This window comes from Lepidochelys olivacea (genome assembly GCF_965140295.1).
Source record: "Lepidochelys olivacea isolate rLepOli2 genome assembly, chromosome: 4".
NCBI classification, from domain to species: Eukaryota; Metazoa; Chordata; order Testudines; family Cheloniidae; genus Lepidochelys; species Lepidochelys olivacea.
The window spans coordinates 36,459,911-36,481,978 of NC_140414.1; the positions used below are offsets into that span (position 1 = coordinate 36,459,911).

Below are 22,068 nucleotides of genomic sequence, written 5' to 3' on the forward strand. Positions count from 1 at the left end.
CATGCGATATGCAGCCCACGAAGTATTTATCAGTAAAATTAATGTATTTTGCATATCTGTATTCTTGATAAGGGTAAGGAGAAAAATGAGGCCATTATTGTAAAAAACCTGAATCATCTCCATACTTTTTAAATTATTATTATTATTTATGTTTTTTGAGATAGACTACACATGCTAACGGATACAGGCCTCATGCCTCTAACTGTTATATAGTCAGCACACGCCTTTGGACTCTAACAGATTGCCATGAAAGAAAGTCGGATGACCATATTGGTTTAAAATCCACAGTGCAAGATTTTCTCCCTGCTATCCTCAATCCTGCTATGCACAATCAGTATAGCTTATTTTTTAAAATACAAGTGGACTTCATTATGTAAAATAACTTTTATGATAAGTTTTTATAAACAAACACAATTAACCAAACCAATAAATGCAGGACCATCATGATTCATACACCACAAACCAAAGCAAGAACGTGATCTTTTTGCAGGATAGATTTAAGCTTGTTTGGGCAGGTAGTGGGCCTGTGTCATTGATCTCTCTGTGAAGTGCCATGCACACCTGTAGGGATGTGTTAAATGTACATTCCCTTATAAGTATACTAATGTGCTCAACAGTAATGGTTCCAAGCAATGTAATTTACAGCTGCGCTGCTGCAGTGTTTCTGATCATTTCCTGTATTTTTGTATAGGTCAAGAAAACCTGATCCTGAATACTGATTATACTTTAATGCAAATACATGATTCTTTTGTACAGCTGGTCTACAGAACTCTGCTGCACACACACTTTTTCACAGAAATAGATATCTCTCTTATTTTGAGCCTCCTAGACAACCATTGGACTACCACTATGTAAATATTCATTAAGAACCCAAATAATTTGAGCATGTCATTAAAAGTTAAAAAGAAGCTCTGGATAATGGACCAAGAAGTTCTGAAGAGAAATAATTGACAATGGCACGTAGGTATTTGCTTTTCATTGAAACGTCTCCTTTCTTTTTCATTGTCTTTTTGAATGGCATTGTCCTTTAGATAAGTTCATGGAGGATATGTCCATCAATAGCTATTAGCCAAGATGGTCAGGAACACAGTGCAATACTCTGGGTGTCCATAAACCTTTGATTGCCAGAAGCTGGGACTGGACAACAGGATGGATCACTGATCAGCTGTGGCCACTGTCAGAAGACGGGATACTTGGCTAGATAAACCAATACGGTTCATTCTTATGTTCTTAAGCACCCTCCATTTAAGGCCAGCAAATAGAGATCTCAGAGTCAGATCTAATTTAAAGCTCTAAATGTAGAGGGTTTGGCCTGCAGGTTGCTAAGCACTCCAGAAAGCAGCTCACCATTCTCACTCCCATTGACTTTCATGGGAGTTGAGGAGATTCCGCACTTTTTAGGGCCACTCTCTCACAGTAGTATAGAGCCTAGCTCAACAGGTCCGAGCTGTTCTAGGCCTCCAGGTACTACCACAATACAAATGAGTAATAACTTCTATGAAGAACTTTGCGGAATTGTGCCCTTTAAAGTGCACAGTGAACCAGATTATCTTTCCTATTAAAATTTTGATGTTGGTCTGATTTGCTTTGGTTCCCCATGTACTACTTTATTGCAAGTTAATTGCATGTAGCCCAGGGCAGATCTCTCATTTTCAGTCTTCCACATTTAGCATAGCTAGCTTTCCAGAACATTTTTTAGTCATCCATACCTATCATGAATTTTTAAGATATTGGTTGAAATACATTTTGGATTTATTACATATATATACACACAAACATATGTGAGCTAGATGGGGTTTTTATGATGGGTGGTCTGCTAGATTGCATAATGAGCAGATAGCTCTTGCTGGCAATTTCCCCTTCCCCCACAGTGAAATTATTCGCTCATTTTGTCATAATCATCCTGGCTAGCCATCATATTTTTAGGAAACCCAAAATCTAATGTCTCTTTATGCGTTTGACAGCAGTGTGCATTTCAATTTAAATGGCTACACTGAACATTTAGTATCCTCATGACTGTCTCTCCCCTCCCCCGTCTTTCCATTTTTTTAAGAAAAAGCAGCTGCTCATTTTCCCAAAGGCTCTATAGAAGTTATATTACCAAATGCAGATTTTTTTTTTCTTTTGAGCTAAACCAGTTGTATGTGTTGGAGCTTAAAACCTGACTACCCTCCTCCCTGCCCCTACCTGCCTTTTAAAAAAGAAAGAAAAAACCTCTCACAAACCTGAAGATTGCTGCTGGCATAATAAGGAACAGCTGTGGTATGAAACGGCATACAATTACAGTTCTTTCAGGACTGCAGCCCAACAGCTTTCGGCACACACGCGCTTACACACACACTTCTCTCTGGAATTTGACTTATACACGCAAGACATTCCTTTAACTTCTTACTTTAGCTGAAGACCATATTTATCAGACTTCAAGCTGGAAGTCCAGCCCTGCAAACACTTACTATAGTGCTTACAACCATGAGGAGTTCCACTCGGCCTTGCTGGTGGGATTTGTATATTAAAATAAGAAAAAACAAAGTTCATCTGCTGCCCTTTCTTGGAAGAGCAAAGAGGGAGGGATGGATGAAGTAGTTTAATTATTATTTAGTTGCTTTTTTCTTTTGACTTATAATTACTTGATAAACTCCAAGATATTTCTCCAAACTCAGACTTTTCAGCTAGGAGAATCCTAAGTTTAATTCAAACCCAGCACAACACTCAAGTCTCTGCCAAAGAGAGGTGTGTGTGTGTATACAAAGCTCATCATTTTTAAGCAGTAGTGATACTTTTTTCAGGACACCGAGGTCAGTGTGTGTGTGTGTGTGTATATATACACATACATTGACCTCAGTGTCCTGAAAAAAGTATCACTACTGCTTAAAAATGATGAGCTTTGTAATTCACACTGCTTCTTTGTGCGCCAGAAGTATGTCCACATCCCGGACAGAGAATAATCAATTAGTGAAATAGCATTTTGTGAAGAATATGGCAGAATATGAAGCTAACTTTGTAGAAAACTAACAAAAGTTTGTGTAGCTATGTTTTGTTTTAATTTAAAATTTGATATATGTTTTTTTTTTTAATACCCCAAAATGTCTTAGTACTTCAGCCATTTAAAATTCTCTTAAATCCACGTGGGCTATTGGAGGCCTTGGAAGATTATGAGCTGAATTGAGTTGGCAGTGAATGGCAGCCTGCCAGAATGAAGAAAGACTGACTGTTTTCAAAGCTTTGGAAGTATTTTAAAAGGAGTGCCAGAGAGGAGTACTGAAATTCCCTGTAGAACTGTATAAATATCACTGTTACGAGGATCTACTGTTGGAGCCTAAAAGCCTTACTTAGAGTTAAAACACAATCTGCCATTTTTCTCCTCTTTTAGTTAGTTCTCTAGCTCTTACTGCTGCATCTTGCCATAAAGAGTACATTTTACCATGGGAAAGAATGTGCTTTGAAACATAGGAAATTGAAGGAAGGCTGAAATGTCAGCTCATTCTGGGATTCCAACCCATAACCTTTGTCAACACAGTAGTGCTGAATTTTTATGCTGTTCTAGAAATCGGTGGCTCCAGTGAAGCTTAACTTTAAGACAGTACCTTTAAATAGACTTCCTGTCTATAAAGACTACTCTTTTTCCTGGTTCACCACTAAGGCAGTTTCCAAAAAAAGGCCAGCCACCTGTCTTCCTCCAACTTTTTTCCTAAAACCTTTCTAACCAAATGTTTCATGCCATGAAATACATCAATTTGGCGTCTCAGTGTCAGTTTCTTACTAAACTGTTGCAGAGTTTTGAAAGGCAGTGAAAATAAAACAAGTTGTGTGTACTGGAGTAAGCTGAGTATAAGGGAGAACTCAAAAATTTGTCAGAATGCTGTTGGAGCATTCTGGTGTCTGTGGCTTTAACTCCAAACTTGGCTTAGTACAATGTCTTAGTTAATGGCCTTCCAGAAAAATAAAAATAAAATGGGGCTCCAGCTCCTAGAGGAAAAAAAAAATACTATGGCCAGAATGTTAACCTCAGAAAACAAGGTTTCCATATTCCTACAGTCTTAAGGGAGTCACACTGTGGCTTCTTGTTAAATATTGATGTAACTTGAAAATTGCTTCTTTTGACTTATAATTAGTGCACAATTTGGGATTTATGCTGTTTTCTTTGAGATTAGTTGATGCCTAAGATCTTCTTAAAATAATGTATTGGCTAGTCCAAAAATAAGATCAAGACTTGGGACCAAATTCTCTTTTCTAATCCAGTCTCCAGAAGCTGAAAATGTCATCATGTATTTGAAGGGATGACAATATCCATACCAAATATTTGCTCCTAAGGTGCTTTGCTGTCCTCCAAAAAAAAATGCCATTCCTCAATTCCACCTGTCCTCTGCGTTTCTGATGGCAGAGCTTCACCAGAGGGTTTATTTTCCTAAGCTGTTCGTATGTTACTGTTTGAAAAAGGTGGATCTAGAAACAATTTAGCAAGCATCAATTACAATTGACTTGGGAAGGGATAAATTATTCTTTAGTGCTTCCTTAGATGTATAGTTACTATAGAACTTTCTGCTAAATAAGTGGTGCAAATACAAAATCTAAAACAAGGCAATTGGATGAATTTTGAGAGTCCATAAGGGATTTGGGGCCCAGAAATCCATGGATCGAATACACTGAACCACGTGTTTATGTATGTATATTCATTCTGTTGCATCTCTGAGAGAGATAAATATTGGTATTTTAATTATTTTGGGTTCCAAAGCCCATTGGAGTCAATGAAAACCTCAGAGATTCTGCAGGCTTCTTTTCTAAGACTGCTGAGGATAGCAAGATGATTTTCACTGTGATGCCATCAATATATGGGTGACATGAGGCTTATAACTAATCCAGATGATGTGATTTATCTGTTTTTCCAAGTGCTTGACTGAGATGGGAACTTGGATGAAAATGTTGCTCAATCCAGAGAAGTCAAGGGTGATGCTAGTAGATTGGGGTATGTTGGTGGCATCTTGAGGGTGTGGAGGCACTGGACCCTGCCCACATTTCTTTTGGGGAAGTTGTCAAAGAGCTTTATTGCTTGGTGAGTTTGGCTCTGACTGCTTTTGGATTCTCAGTGGGTGCTGGTGGTCAAAAGCACCCCTTTTTCATCTGTTAAGGCAACTGTGGTCGTTTCCTCAGATATAGAATTTATCCATGCCATTATTGCTTATAGATTACAATAATCCATTGTGATGTACATAGGACTACTCTTGAGGACCACACAGAAGTTCAAACTGTGGCTGCTTGACTGCTTGGCAGTACTACCTTCAGGGATAAACTTGCATCAAGACTCTGAAAATTTCATTAGCTTATCTACCATGTGCAATTCAGGAAAAAACTCCCATTGGCTTCAGGAGCTTTTCACCCAAGTAAAGACTTCAGGATTTAGCCCATGGTTTGTAATGGTTTATGATGTTACAGAGAAGGGCTGTTTTGAGCTTTTTCCCTTTCTTTGCTGAAATTCGTAAATTGTTACTTCTGTAGCTTCTTTCAACCAGAAGACTGTCAAAGTGCTTTACAAACTAGATAGAGGCATGAGGTTGCCCATCACTGAAATTCAGCCACTGCTGGGGTAGGATAGGCTACTGTTTAATTGTGCACAGTAACGCTAAACAAGTTAAGTCCCGAAGTGAGCCTACTATTGTATTCAGTTGATATTAGAAGAGGAATTAAAGGAGGCAGAATTTAACGACCCAAACTGGAATTTGGCCAGGGCACCTAGATAAACACTCTTCTCTTGCAGAAACTGCCATGGGAATTTAATGACTGCAAATGATTTAGACCTCTGTTTCATCCAAAAGTGTCTAGCAGTATAGTGACCCAAGCGTCATGCTGGGGCAGGGCAGCAGTTTAGTATTGACATAGAAAAGACTGTCACACCATTGCTATTATCTGTACTTCCTTGACTTTTACTTTGTGTTCTCCCATCCAACTACTGACCAAGTCCAACCCCATTTATGTTTGAGATCACAGCCCAAGGAGGTCTGGTTGCATAAATACCCTGTGAATGGCTGGGCTATCAGCAAGTCACCTTGGAGAAGATGCAGTGTGTTCTCTGCTCTGTTTCTAGTTGATACGGAGGGGCTATAGTACCACCCATCTTGATTCTGTCAGCCAGCAAGTGTTCATGGACATCCTAACAGAGAACAGTCACTGCTCTTCCTAATGGGATTCTGGCCTGCCCTTGTGGACGAGCCGGAGGAGGGGGGAACTCACCCCAATTTTCTTCCTACGCCTCCTGCACTAGATGTATGTACAAGGGCTGGTTAGAATCTGATCATGGATGTTTACTCAGCCAAACTTCTTTGCATTCACAAAGTCCCTAGCTAGCAAATCAGCACAATACAAATAGTTAATAAAATATGAACCTCAGGAATTGGCTCAAAATAGATAAGTTATCAAAAGAAAGCAAATCAACATAACCAAGGTTACTTTTGACCAAAAAAAAATGTTTTTCCTGTCATCTAATTGTACATGAGTCACTCTCTTACATATTCTGTGCTCATGAAGATTGCAGGAGCACTCCAAAGAGGCACTTACACATCTTTTTAAAAAAACAAAACCAACAATAATCTACTTCTAACTCCTTATCTCTCGTTTGTGCCCAGTATATGGCAAGAATTACATGTATGTTCCTGGATACTTCAAGAAGTCAAATAGTGATGGGCAGAATTACAACTTGGTGGGATGTGAGATGCTGATCCATTTCCACAGTAATGTGTTATTTTTAAGTCATGCATCATGGCATCTTCAAAGAGACCAGTCATAATTCTGATGGATTAGACTGCAGAGTCAGTCCTAGATGCAGTAATTGTTTCACAGATGCTGCTGATGTGACTTGAATTCCTAATAAATTATGGCTGGGGAAAAATATGTTAGAGCTCCTAAGTGTATTGGCTCAAACACCTGTTACTGGAGGAGAAAAAATAAACTACTATCCTTTAATAAATGTAAGTTTTCTTTAAAAGAAATGTAGTTCACCCCACCACAAATGTAAAAAGACCATAGAGTCCAGATTTTGCAGTCCTAAACAATTCAACAGTAGCATCTAAAGCACATGCATGGTGTACTAGCTGAAATAAATACCAGAGGTATACCATTGCTTGGTTTTTTCTAACTTTAAATTGCATTACTGTGGTTTGTCTGAGCACCTTTTATGGTCTGTAATAAGACGAGACTCAGGAGGATTGTGAATAGAATCATAACTGAGTTTATACATGGGGAATCAAGAGTAATGCAAAGTAACCCCAATCCAACAGTTATTCTGAAGAAAGAAAGTGTGAGGCTTTTTAAACCAATGAGTTCATATGAGGCTTTGAAGAGTCAAATGGTTTAATCCTGCTTTGGAATGCCTTCCACCACCTCCTTTTATGCTGGAGCCAATCAGAATCCAAGGGATTGGTTGATTTGTAGTGTGAGGCTTTTGAGAAGCCTGTGAAGAGTGCATGTATTTTTTGTCACATAATAAGGAAGGAAATACGTGGCTTTCAAGGATCATGAGTTTCCCTCCTGAGAAGCAGGCACACTTTGCACAGAGGTTTGCATGCTGAGCTTAGATACAGGCCACACATTCCTCAAGTAGTAAGGCTCTTTTATCCATCAACAAAACACAGAGCAAAAGGAGCTTTTGAAAACTTTTAATGAGAGTTAAACTTTACCCTCTCTGATAAAGTAGAGTTCAACCACCAGTGTTAAAATACTGATATGCTTTGAGGACCATGGAGAGGATTCCCATGGCTCAGTCACACAGACTAATACCTTGTTTTGATAGAAATAAAAAATAATCTGATAGGGTAGTGTTAATTACTGTTCCTTTGTACTTTGCTCAGAATACTGTGTCATTTAGCAGCTTACACACTCATCTTTCACCTCTGGGAGTTGTTGGGCTGCAAGCTCAGGTATCAAAAGACAGCAGGTAGGGAATGAAAGGGAAGCAATTTCAGGTTAGGGTGAATGTCTGTTTCTTGAACCCCGTTGGGAGGGAATGTAATTCTGCAGCATCCCTTACTTTTCCTTTTTACTTAAAAGAACTATATGGAATGAGGGGAACTTGGAAAGTTTTCCTGATGTGCCAGTCTAACAGTGATGTCTATTATGCTATGGAATAGTCTCCCCAGGGAAGTTGGGAATGCCTTATCACCTGGGACTCTTAAAGCTAGCCAAGCCAAGATGCTGGAATATATATTGTACACAGAAGAATCCTGCTTTATTAGGGGAGCAGACTAGATGACATAACTGATCTTCTCCATCTCTAGTTTCTGTTTTCCAAATTACTTTATAAACTCACTTTGTTAGTGGTGGGGTTTGGGAAGCAATGTGACCATAGCATATTTTCATTGTATAAAGAATAATTCGAGCACATGGAGAAAAGAGTTTTAAGGGTTAAAAGCACATTTAAGAACAAATGAGGGGGTGCGGTTAGCGTGTCTAGTTGTCCAGTTTTGCTTAGCATGCACCTGTGATGCTTTGATTGTCCCTATTTTGAAGTTAGCGCCCTGAACAGAAAGGGAATCCCAGTAATCTTATATAATGCTATCAATTCTGCTTATAATAATTTTACATGGCCCAAGAGCAATTCTTATGTAAAGAGTGTTTCTGAATTCTATTATTCACTTGAGTTTAGTAAGGTAATAATACCCTGGAATTCAGTGCACATTGTATAAATTAGGTGTAATTTGATATTGTAAAAAAATTAGAGAAGGATAAATAATCCTGTTCTGTGCTCTTGGAGGCAAATCTACTGTGATAAGAGAAATTTTCAAATGTAATAGTCCTCTCTGTGGAGTGGTAATATCAGCCACTTGTGAGGCTCTTAGCAGTCCAAGCAAATATGAATTAATAATAGAGAGCCCTTCATATTCCCTTTCTGTGCAAACTAGAAGTAATGTCTTCATTGCAAAAATTTGCGTGAGTCAAAATTTTTACGTTAGACTCATTTGTACCTTTTAGTACATTATGTATTTATTATTTGACACATTTTCCTAACTTTCCCAATCTGAAATCCTTCTAACATCTGCAGGGTGCTCTGTCGGTCTCTCTTCTGTCATTTGGGCTGTTGGTGGTGAACGATAAAACTCACAAAGAACAAATTATGGAGAGAGTGCAACAACAGCTTTCTCTACTTTTTCTGTCATTCTGAACCTTCAGCTGATCTGCCTAACCAGAATTGGACAGTTGTTGGGTGGAATTTGTTCACTACACCCTGGCAGCACGTTTATCCAATGTGAAACCTTTTTTATATAAATAAAAGGTAAATATTTTATTGAATATTAAGATATTTATTGAAGAGAAGAATTTCCAAACGACCCAACTCATATCCAAGACACACAGATTTTAGGCTTTGCTGCAGAACAACAACAAAAATACAATTCTAAAGACATGCTCACAGGCTTCGTTCCTAATATCAAGCAAATACAGTCTGTTGCATATGAATATGTACCATGATTTTAATTTTTTTCCTTAAATAAATGCATAATGGTAATGTTAGTATTGTAACAATAATGAATAAGTATAGGGATTCCAGTGGAGAGTAGTCAGTTTTTGTTTTGTTTTCTCATGCGTGTATTTTGTTAAGGGTGAGATCTTTGGAAAACCAACTTTAAATGACCTTGTCAAACAGCTGATGAATAGAGGTGCAGGGGTGCCTCTCTAACCAGCCAGCTTGGTGGCAATAATCCTTCAAATCAGACAAAAGAGGCTTGGCATACTATAATCAAGTAACAGGATTAGCTCTAAGTCTGGGAACTACAGTTTCTGCATGATTTTCCACCTTACTTGGAATAAAAATCATTACAGAAAAGTTCAGGCGAAGCAGTAAATACTTATATTTTCATTAAAAAATTATCATTAATCATGCAAGAGATTTAGCCTTAAGATAAGTATATTTCTGTTAGAAGAGCATTTTCTCATCCCCAGTTTATTTTTGCATGCCCTTTTCTATACTAATCTGAGTTTCTCACCTATGCATCCATTGTTAGGAACTTAGTGCTGAAAATGTTCTTATCAAGTTTGAAAACACACTTGAACTAATCATGTGCTGAACTTCAGAAAGCGTGTCAAATTAAAATATGAACTAAGACAGTATGTTGCTATAAGGCATAATGGTTTCAAGTTAACAAACCAAGCATTTTTTCTGCACCATTTTAAAAGCGGGTCTGTCTGGTTCAGTTTCACGCTGCTTGCATACCACCATCAGCTTCACATGTTCATGCCCAATCTGATATTGTTTCAGTTCAGGCTTCACCTTTAATTTATTAAAAATACATCAGACTGCAGCATGAAAAAATGACACTTTATAATACCAAATGACACTTTATAAGTCCAATGCTATTGAAAACACCCTGAGAAAACATTGGTTTGATTAAGAGACCAATCAAACGGGAGAGACCACTGTAACTTGGGATGCTGTGCATAGATAGGAGGGCAATGCTCAAATATTGTGTCTGGTCAGTGATTTGATGTGTATCAACTAAAACTAAACATAGACCCTTTTCCCTCCCTTTTTCTCTTTCAGATACGTTAAAAGGGCAGCCTTGTGGATGGCCCTGGAGCAGGCCAGATGGAACAGGATAGAACCAACCATGTTGATGGCAATAGATTGAGCCCATTTTTAATACCACATCCTTCTCATGTTTCCCAGGTGGAGCCTTTGTCAGTGAAGCTGCAGAATGGAAGTCCATTAACAGAGAGAACCCATGCTGAAGTAAATGGTGACCATAAGTGGCTACTTTTTAAGAACAGCTATGGAATACCTCACGTGAGGGGAAACCCAAATAACCGTACCAGCCCTGACCTCCTACAGGAAAAGAGAGTGTATTCCAAGTATATGCAAAATGGTGGGATAAAACGCACTTTTAGTGAGCCTTCTCTCTATGGCCTTCATCAGAACAAGAAAATTAAACGAGATGAAGAGGGAAATGGTGAAAAAGATGAGCCAGGGGAAAACAATGAAAAACCAACTGTCTCCAATTCATGCAATGAGAAGGAATCTGAGAGTTTTACTGGACAAGAAAATGCAGCTTCTGATTTTATACAGTCTTCAAGATACAACTGTGATGGTTCAGAAAATCCTGAAGATCTCCAGATTCAGAATGAGCAAGAGAGGGAAAACATTAATTGCCACAACAAGAACATTGTCTTACTACTTAAGAACAAGGCAGTGCCAATGCCTAATGGTGCTACAGTTTCTGCCTCTTCCATGGAAAACATGCATGGTGAACTCCTAGAAAAAACACTGTCTCAATATTATCCAGACCATGTTTCCATTGCAATGCAGAAAAACACATCTCACATAAATGCCATTAACAGTCAGGCTACTAATGTGTTGTCCTATGAGACAACACATTCATCCCATACCTCAGGGCAGATCATTTCCCCACAGACCTCAAACTCTGAGCTGCCTCAAGTGCCAGCTGTAGTGGCTACTGAGGTCTACAATACGGAAGACTCCAGTAAACCACCTGGATTACCAGGTAGCTGTTCACTTCAGAAATCGGAACTACAGCCTCAGCAACAAAACCCAGGCTATGCTACACATCCGTTACCCACAGGAAACAGTAGTGTTCATAGAAATATGGGGCGGGCACCCAACCAAGATCTCTCTCTAAGTTCCGGCAGTAATCTGCAATCTCACAACAATAGCCTGGAGGGGATTTCAGAGCAAGCAGAAAAAAATGGTGCTTTGTTTAAACACAACTCAGTGTCCAATAAGGATTCCTTCACTCCTCCTCCTGCTTCTGTTCCTCCCCCAGCTCCAGAAATGAACAGCACTCTGTCCCTTGGGGTTACAGAAGGACATCACCCCTATGACAACAGAAATGTTGAAACTCTTCCTAAAGAAGTGAAGAATGAAGGGCAGCAGGAAGAACTGATGTCCAGGAGTCCTGGCCTTGCCCAGCAACAGCCTAACTCTCAACAGAAGCTTCCACGGAAGCCTGAGGTGTCACAACAGGATGGCAGTGAAAGTGATCTGCCAGCTACCATGATGACCTCCATTCAGCAACGCACAGAAGAAATAAAGCCAACATCAGAACCACACATCCAAGAGCTGCAGGTAGTTGGGAACAACGGAGAGTTGCAGCAACACTTTCAGCAGCACTTGGGACAAAAAGAACACGAGATGCCTCCTGAGAAAGGAAAAGACCAAGTGAAACAGCAGCCACAACATTATCCAAAACCAGGTTGGATAGAATTGATTTCCACTCATTTTCACCATAGAGCTTCCCCACAGAAGCCCAATGAGGCTTTATTGAGGTCAATTCTCCAGTTCCAGCCAAATCCAATGGAACAGATGCATTTAAACCAGTATACTGGGAATCCCGATGCATTAAAAGAGCCTTCAGGACAGCCCCATAGCCAGAAAATAATACAACAGGAACAAATGCCTCAACTGTACAAAAGCGAGGCAGCACAACTGCAAGTCCATCCTATAGCTGACCAGCAGCGGCAGTTCCAAAAGCACTCTCCCCAGCCACAGCTCACAAAGGGGAATTCTCTGGTGAAGTCCTATGTGCACCATACACAGCAGCTTCATTTCCAAGTAAGACAAGAACAACAAACTGAGCAGCCTTTGGGGGCCCTGTTAAAACAGCAGCACTTGACTCCCCAGACAACAGAGAATGAACCATTCTTACATTCAAACATTTTGCAACAGATGTTGCAAAAACAGGCTCAGCAAACACAACTGTCGCGCAGTCCACAGTTAACCCCAAACCACCACCACCAGCAAACCCTGCAAAGGAAAAGCGAAGAACTGTCTCAGACCTTTTCCCATTCCCAAAGTAACAATGAACAGCAAATAGATGGGGCATCCTACAGTCAGCTTAAACTAGAAGAATGTTTTCAAACCGAAAATAAGTATATAAAACCAACTGAGTTCCCGCATAACCCTCAGCTTGGACCAGAGCAGGAGCAAAGCAGCAACAGTAAAACTTCCCTTTACAATCAGATTCTGAAAACAAATACTAATCTGCAGCATCCTGGCCGAATGCACTTGGTTTCTGAGAAGAAGGAAAACACCATAAATGCCGAACTCTTCAGAATAAACAAAATGCAGGACTTGCAACATATGCAATATTATCCAAATAGCATGACCCCAAAGCAAGAGGTGCATCATTGCTTTCAAGAACAAGAGCAACAATCTCAACAAGCTTCAGTTATACAGCGACCACTCCAACAACCAGAGGGATGTGGTGGGAATTTGAAACAAGGTATGTCCAGCCAGCAAGCTCCACCGATTCAGCAAAGGTACTTACCACACAGCCAACAAACTCTCCCACAAGACCAGAGAGGGTGTTACCTTCAGGCTCAACCCCACAAGGATTTTCAAAATCATGCTGCTCTCAGGTGGCATCTCTTACAAAAGCAAGAGCAGCAAATACAACAACAACCCAAACCTGAAATTTGTCCCAGTGTGACGCACAAGCCTATAAAAGTTGAGGCTGGCTCAAAGTCTAATATCTGCATGCATCTATCAACTGGACATCTGGAAAACAAAACATGGAAAAAAACAATTAAACAAGAGAATCAGCACTTCAGTTGTGAGAACATGCAGCAAAAGAGTATCATTGAGACAATGGAACAGCAGCTGAAACAAATTCAGGTCAAATCACTGTTTGATCACAAAGCTCTTACTATCAAATCACCTAAGCATGTGAAGGTCGAAACCGCAGGTCCTCTCACTATCCTATCAAGAAATTCTATTGCTGCAGAATTTGACAGCCACACTTCCACCTTAGATCAACAAGCAATTCCTTCTGCTGAAAAAACCCCAACTAAAAGACCAGCTGGATCTGTCCTAAATAATTTTTTAGAGTCCCCTTCAAAGTTATTGGATACTCCTGTAAAAAATTTATTGGACACACCTGTCAAAACCCAATATGATTTCCCATCATGCAGTTGTGTTGGTAAGTGGCAAGAAATGTACTAAAAATACATTGTTAATTCACAATTAGGAAGGTAGCTTTCAGAGTGGTTGGGGGTTTTGTTTGGTTTGGTTTTTTGTTTGGTTTTATTTTGGGTTGATTTTTGAGAATGCCAGCCATTAGCAAGGGAGAGTTTCAGTTTCTTTCCAGCAACACTAGTTTTTACATTAAAAATAGAACTCCACCGTATGTTTGTAACAAAGCTGTCTGGTTTGTGTGCTAGCACATGAATGTATGGCATACAAATCTAATATAAAGTAGATTCTTCAGTCTGTTTATCTCTTTGTATCCAGTCTCCTTCAGAAGCAGGCATATATTATGCAAACACATCTGATAAAAAGATCAGATTCACAATTTAATTTGATGCAGTATTATTTAAGTCAAGGTTGGAGATACTGTTTGTATGAAAGATGTCTTGGGACCAAAACCTGAGATCCTTACTCCATTTTTACTCAGATACACAGTCAAATTACTAGAGTTTGACTGAGTAAGGGCTGATTTAAAAACAGAGGGTTGGATTTTGCATGACCCTTTACATAGGTGCCTTCTTCCTTTCTTCCCTTCCACTCCCCTGGTAATGACCAGTGTCAGGGCCAAGCAGAACTTCAGTCACTGTGCTTTAGGAAGCACAGTGACTGCTCCTTCTCTGCTCTCCTCCAAGAGGCAGCAAAGGGGCAAGACCATGGCTCACCTCCCACTCTGCACAGAGCAGGACTGGAACTGTAGGGAAAGCATAAGTGTAATAGCTGGCATGCTCCTCTTTTTCATTCTGCCACACACTGTTTTGTTTGGCGAAATGAGTCTCCACTCTGCCTCTTACTATGGGCACATTTTGAAGTCATTTTTCTGGAGAAATGATTCTCTGCTGTGTTGGATTGAGACAAAATGTACAGTTCTTCATTGTGAAGACAAATAGCTTTGTTGTGACCTCCCTGATTTTATATACACACACACACACACACACACAGAGCCTGCCCCAGGGTATACAGTTGAAAATATAGTTCTCTACAAAAGCAAAGTTGATCTTTTCCCCCTTCTAAAATGTTTTGAGTTGAATCTCAGGAAAATTAACATGGGGACGAAGGGAAAAAGTAGTGCATTACCATACTGCAAGGAGAAATACAAAACTGGAAGTTGGTTTCTTGTTTCTCCTTGCCACACTTTGAGAAACCTTGTAGAAATGAAATGGGGAAATCAAAACTCTCTGCATTTGTAGTTTTAACTTGTCCCTGATACTTACAGAGATGGTCACCCTGCATTTTCACATAATGGATATATTAAGACAATTTCTTCAATGTATTTGGCACAAAGAGGCTTTTCTTCAACATCTAGCATTCATCTCATCTTTGCCCCAGTCTTCCCCACCCCTTTTTCAGCTAATACAGCAATTGTGAACTCAACAAGAAGAGTCCACTCTCCATTCAAGCTGTGTTTAACTTTAGGGGCCACATTTTCAAGCCTTAGGTATATAAGTTATACATACATGCAAAAAACAGATACGTGATAGCCCCCGAAGTGATGTTTGCCAATGTGACCACAAAAATCCTCCCTTCTAAATACGGGGGTGAGAAATCACTGTTCAGTAACTACTGGGAAATGCTAATTTTTAATTTCACTGTAACTGAAAATATAAAACAAGCATTTGTGCTTGCAAAAGGGACAATGGGGTGCAATATCTACTTGCATACACTGTCACCCATTATATATGTGTAAATTCATGGTTTGCAAATACACTTGGGCATAATTTGTGGGCCTACTTTAGACAAGTATATGTGAAAGTTTGGCCCCCAAAAATTCATAACAGGGTCCTACCTGGCCAGCTGTGGGCAAGCTTTGCAACGCAATTTCTTATATTAAATAATTACACTTTAAGGCAATAACCTTTATTTTATTTTAAACAGAGCAAATTATTGAAAAAGATGAAGGTCCTTTCTATACCCATCTAGGAGCCGGTCCTAACGTGGCAGCTATTAGAGAAATCATGGAAGAAAGGTAATTAGCGCAAAGGAACAGGACAGATTAACATTTATCCTTTTGTGTATGTCAGAATTTTTCCAGCCTTTGCACATAAAGAAGTAAACAATTGCAAATGGAGTAATTATTTGTAGGCTTAGCTACTCCAGTGTTGCCAGCTTTACGTACTGTGCTATTCACCAGAGAGTCACAATATTTGACAGGGCTAATAGTCTGCTGGCTGGCACAGGCTGCCCACTTTGAGACAGATGCCAGCAAACCCAAGCGGGGACAAGTATTCATAAGCCTGCCAAGCAAGAGTGTTGGCTATGGTATTCACAGTGGGGGATAGGAAGAAGATGGAGGCATGAGAGCACCGAAAAGCAAATTCAAGCAAAATGTTATCTACAAAAAGACTTCAAATGGCTTAATCCTACTCACTTTCCTCCTGCAATGTGTTCAATTACAATAATGGGAGCAAAGTAAGATTTGGTCCTGAAACTCAATAAGCAATTCTTTAGCAAAACATCCCCCCTTCCATTATATGAAGACAGTATTGTTCAGATTGATGGAATAAATTATATGTCACAAGATACTACATTACTAGCATTCTCCAGATTACCAGCAAAACAAATGCTTAGGATATGCATATAATAGTCATATAGATATGTGGATCATTTACATATTATATAAATATAAAACACTGCTAACATTAATAAGGTGTTAAATCGGAGAACTCCAGCAAACAGTAAGGTTCTCCTGCTACTTGAAAACTGCCATATTGCACAGCCCATATATTATATGGCATGCATAGACACTATGTGCCAAATCCTGAGGTCCTCACTCTGCTGTGTCTGTGTTTTTACTTACTCCATACCCAGGCTATTTGGAGTTTGCTTGAGTAAGAACTGCAGGATTTGGACCTGATCTATTGGGGCCAGATTGAAGCTAGCAGGTGCACAGGGGAGTGGTACAGTATAAGGAGCTTCTTTCCCCTGCGACTCCCGTGCAGGGCTGGCCTCAGCTGCAGACCTTGCACTAGCCCAAGTACTTCTGGCTACATGGTAAGCAGCATTAGCAACTCTAACAGGGGAGTGTGATGCTGGCTGGCCAAGTGCCAGCTCATGGCACAGTCCCAGGCCTCACTTGAAAACTGGCAAATACATAGCTGACATCAGTTTGGCTCACCGGTGTGTTAATATTGTTAAAATAGGTATTAGAATTATAAAAATGTGATTACTGTTTAGACTATATTGAATGCTTATAAGTTTCTGCATGCATTAATCATCATTAATTATAACATCAGGGTCCCATATTGTAAGGTAATATTTGAACGTTGTATTATAAGCCTCTGTGATTGTGTATATCACCGGACAGGAGAGAGACGTTAACTAATGTAAAGTGCTGATCTCCAACAGAAGGTGTTATGTCCTGGCACAAAGGAAGGCCTCTCAACACCAGACAAACTATTGTGGAACATTTAAAGAGGACAAAAACTTTGTTGTCTGTTCCTCCCAATGAAGATGAGACATCCAGGTGGATGCCTCCCATCAGTTGAGTTTGCCGCTGAAAGGGGAAGGGGGGAAGAGAATAAAAACCCCTTACAAGAAGGAACTGTGTCTTTATTATGCTTGGATTCTGGAGGACAAGGATTACTGGGAATAAGAAAAAGATCCCCCGTGCTTAGTCTGGGTTAGCCTTAGAAGACATCTAGAGTTTGTTTATTATAGAAGCTTCTATTATTTTTTGAAAGTTAAGATTGGAACTTATTTGTGTCTATATATGTTTATGTGCTTTAACCTTGTAAATAGCTTTCTTGTTTCCTTTCCTATTTAATAAATTTTTAGACAGTTTACTGTAGGATTGGCTACAAGCGTTGTCTTTGGTGTAAGATCTAAATTGACATTGATCTGGGGTAAGTTACTGGTCATTTGGGACTAGGAATAACGTGGACTTTACAAAAACTAGACAAGCCATTTACAACACACACTTTGCTTCTCTACAAAAGAAAAAGGTCACTAAACTATCTAACAAGGGGCCACAAGGGGCCACAACAGTGGTTCCCTTAACCCACCCAGCAATATTGTTAATCTATCCAACTATACTCTTAGCCCAGCAGAAGAATCTGTCCTATCTCGGGGCCTCTCCTTCTGCCCCTCCACCCCCACGAACATGATACAGTTCTGTGGTGACCTAGAATCCTATTTTCGACGTCTCCAACTCAAGGAATATTTCCAACACACTTCTGAACAACATACTAACCCACAGAGACCTTCCTACCAAGACTACAAAAAGAAGGATTCTGGGTGGACTCCCCCTGAAGGTCGAAACAACAGACTGGACTTCTACATAGAGTGCTTCCTCTGACGTGCACGGGCTGAAATTGTGGAAAAGCACATCACTTGCCCCGTAACCTCAGCCGTGCAGAACACAATGCCATCCACAGCCTCAGAAACAACTCTGACATCATAATCTAAAAGGCTGACAAAGGAGGTGCTGTCGTCGTCATGAATAGGTCGGAATATGAACAAGAGGCTGCTAGGCAGCTCTCCAACACCACTTTCTACAAGCCATTACCTTCTGTTCCCACTGAGGGTTACCAAAAGAAACTAAAACATTTGCTCAAGAAATTCCCTGAAAAAGCACAGGAAAAAATCCACACAGACACACCCCTGGAACCCCGACCCAGGGTATTCTGTCTGCTACCCAAGATCCATAAACCTGGAAATCCTGGACGCCCCATCGTCTCAGGCATTGGCACCCTGTCAGCAGGATTGTCTGGCTATGTAGACTCCCTCCTCAGGCCCTACGCTACCAGCACTCCCAGCTATCTTCGAGACACCACTGACTTCCTGAGGAAACTACAGTCCATCGGTGATCTTCCTGAAAACACCATCCTAGCCACTATAGATGTAGAAGCCCTCTACACCAACATTCCGCACAAAGATGGACTACAAGCCGTCAGGAATGGTATCCCCAATAATGTCACAGAAACCCTGGTGGCTGAACTTTGTGACTTTGTCCTCACCCATAACTATTTCACATTTGGGGACAATGTATACCTTCAAATCAGCGGCACTGCTATAGGTACCCGCATGGCCCCACAGTATGCCGACATTTTTATGGCTGACTTAGAACAAGGCTTCCTAGCTCTCATCCCCTTATGCCCCTACTCTACCTGCGCTACATTGATGAAATCTTCATCATCTGGACCCATGAAAAAACGCCCTTGAGGAATTCCGCCATGATTTCAACAATTTCCATCCCACCATCAACCTCATCCTGGACCAGTCCACACAAGAGATCCACTTTCTGGACACTACGGTGCTAATAAGCAATGGTCACATAAACACCACCCTACGCCGGAAACCTACTGACCACTATGCCTACCTACATGCCTCCAGCTTTCATCCAGACCACATCACACGATCCATTGTCTGCAGCCAAGCTCTACGATACACCATGCAAGGGAATGGGAGAAAGTCCACCCAACTTATAAAGAAACTGACTGTACAGAAGAGTTCCTGTCCACCTTTGAGGGACTATGTGGGATGCACTATATCCCAGTAGAGAAACAGATGTCTTTCCTCTTGTCTGGCTTTCCCAGTTAATCTAGTTAAGTTTTTAATGATATGAAGGAGGGTGATGCCATGGGGTATCTGAAATAGAAAGAAAATGTATTGAAAAGATTTAAGATTACCCCTGAGACCTATCAGTTGAAGTATAGAAACTTCAGAATGTTTGACAGTGTCAGTCATGAACTATATTAGGACTGAACCTTAGGAAGGTTGTGAAGAATTTATTTAAAATGCTAAAGGGCAATGGCTTAGATTGTAAGGGCTGGAGGGACACACAGCCCTCACTTTGGTCAAGGAAAGTTTGGTAAGGGAGGAAGACAGACTTCCCGATAAGAGTTTAAATATATTCGCTTTGGCTGAATATTCTGTACCTTTGGCCAAGGTTACCTCAAATTTGAGGATTTTAAAGGAGATATTATTGTGGGCATTCAGAATCTACTTCCCACTGATGTTGTAATAGGTAGTGATACCTTAGCCATGTCTAAGCAGGTTAATGTCAGAACTTGCAGCGAGAAAGAGTATAGCTGTACGTCACCTGGCTTGTCTATGGTGGGCTGCAAGTGGGAGGGAAATACAGCTTATAAAGGACTGAGGGTAACAGTCTGTCCCCAGAGAAAGGGTTTGGAGATTCCATGGCTTTGCCAGAGTCTGCTCTTAACTTAAGTGAAACACAAAAGGAATTTATTGAGGCTCAACATGTTGATCTTTCCCTGCACCAGGAGAGGAGTGCAGCTCAGAATAATACTCTGACTGGGGAAGGAAAGGGTAGATTTTTTCTAGAAGAAGGTTTGTTGTATAGGGAGGCTTCTATAAGGAAAAAAAGGCACCGTGGTGAAGCTTGCAAGCAGGTGTTTGATAAGTACAGGACAGTGTGGCTGCAGGTAGTTCCTGATTGCCCCTTTGCTGGACACTTAGGGGTGAAGAGAACCTGTGATAGGCTCCAACAGAATTTTTATTGGCCCTCACATGTGTGAGAAAGTTTTAAAAAAAAAAAAAAAGTACTGTAAGAGTTGTGTCCTATGTCAGAAGCATAAGAGATTAAATAAACTCTCCAGGAATGGAAAGAAATATATACTGGCTATGGTGGATTCTGCCACCAGGTACCCTGAAGTGAGAGCTCTATCTAATGTACAAGCGGAAACTGTGGCTACTGCCCTAATGACCAATTATAGCAGGGTAGGTTTTCTGAGGGAACATTTTCTTCGCCTTTAATGGATTTGGTCAAGGAGAGAAGGAAGAGACTACTCTGGAGAGCACTGAGATTTGAGAGGGTTTGAACCCAGCCAAAAGCAGGAGATATTGGCTCTCTTGAAATACCACAGGCAGGGGCATTCATTTTCCAACCTCCCAGGTTTAATTTAAAAAATAATGCATTCTATTGTAATTACAGCACCCTGCCCTGCTCCTAGCAGAGCCTATGCTAACAGTGAAATGCAAAGACAAATTCAGGAGGAATTGTAGAGCATTGTAGACGTGGGAGTGATCACTAAATCAAAAAGCCCCTGGGTCTCCTATTGTGATGGTACCTAAAAGGTATAAATCATGAGATTTTGTTTGGATTTTAGAAATGTACACACCATCACCCAACCTGATTCCTACCCCAACCTTGGAGAGAGGACCAGTAAGGACATCCAAGTTTATTCTTCCCATCAGCTGAGTTTGCAACTCAAAGCACAAGTGGGGAAAGAAACAAAAACCCCTAACAAGAAGGAACCGTATCTTTATGCTGCTTGGACTGTGCATAAGAAAAAAGATCTCCAGTGCTTAGCCTGGGTTAGCTCTAAAGGACATCTAGAGATTGTTTATTACAGAAGCTTCTATTACTTTTTGAAACTTAAGATTCAAACTCATTTGTGTGTATATATGTTTACCTGCTTTAACCTTGTAAACAACTCGGTTTCCTTTTCCTTGTTAATAAATCTGTAGATAGTTTATTATAAGATTGGCTACAAGCATTTTCTTTGGTGTGAGATATAAAGTGCAACTGATCTGGGATAAGTGACCGGTCTTTTAGGACAGGGGGTAACCTGAATATTGCTGTGATCTTTGATGTACGGGTTCATCTGTCACAAAGGCAGGCTTACCTGGGTGGCAAGACAGATCGGAGTACCCCACTGGACTGTCTGTGACTCCATGTTAAGGCTGTTATAGTGCCCGAGGAGTTCACACTTGATAATTAGTTGGTGAAATCTGAGTAAGGAGCTCACAACCAATTTGGGGTTTGTGCCCTGTTCCCTGACAGTCTGCCCTGTAGTTAGTACTCACGCTCTTGAGCCACTGCAGGGCAGCTTGAGAGGGTGGGTGGACCATATCCCACACTCCTCACTGTGCAAGGGAGCACGCACATTTAGAAGGTGGTACAGGCCACACCTGGGATGCAGTATGTTTGTAACTGCACAGCATTCCCAGCTCAGGGCTTTAGTTCTTCCATTTAGGCCTTAATATTTATATTTAATCAGTAAAACAGAAAATCCTCCGTATGAGACTTTGGCAGTGTTATAGAAGAAACCTTAATTTTTCAAACTTTTTGACTTTTGAGGGCTTGATTTCACAGCTTATTGTGTTCACTTGTTTGCATTTAATTTCTGCTGTTTTGGCATAAGGAG

General features: G+C 40.4%; 1 protein-coding gene across 3 annotated transcripts in view; it reads left to right on the forward strand.

The window, feature by feature from the left end:
* The window catches only part of TET2 (tet methylcytosine dioxygenase 2), an 84,455-nt gene that overhangs the window by 42,218 nt on the left and 20,169 nt on the right, over positions 1 to 22,068 (forward strand). For 2 of the 3 annotated variants that reach the window (XM_084627037.1, XM_084627038.1), the window contains exons 2-3: positions 10,523 to 13,913; positions 15,833 to 15,923. In XM_084627037.1, coding sequence (XP_084483163.1) covers positions 10,568 to 13,913; positions 15,833 to 15,923 — 3,437 coding nt within the window. In that variant the 5' untranslated portion in view covers positions 10,523 to 10,567. The remainder of the gene's footprint in view (positions 1 to 10,522; positions 13,914 to 15,832; positions 15,924 to 22,068) is intronic. The other variant, XM_084627039.1, reaches the window with a different exon arrangement.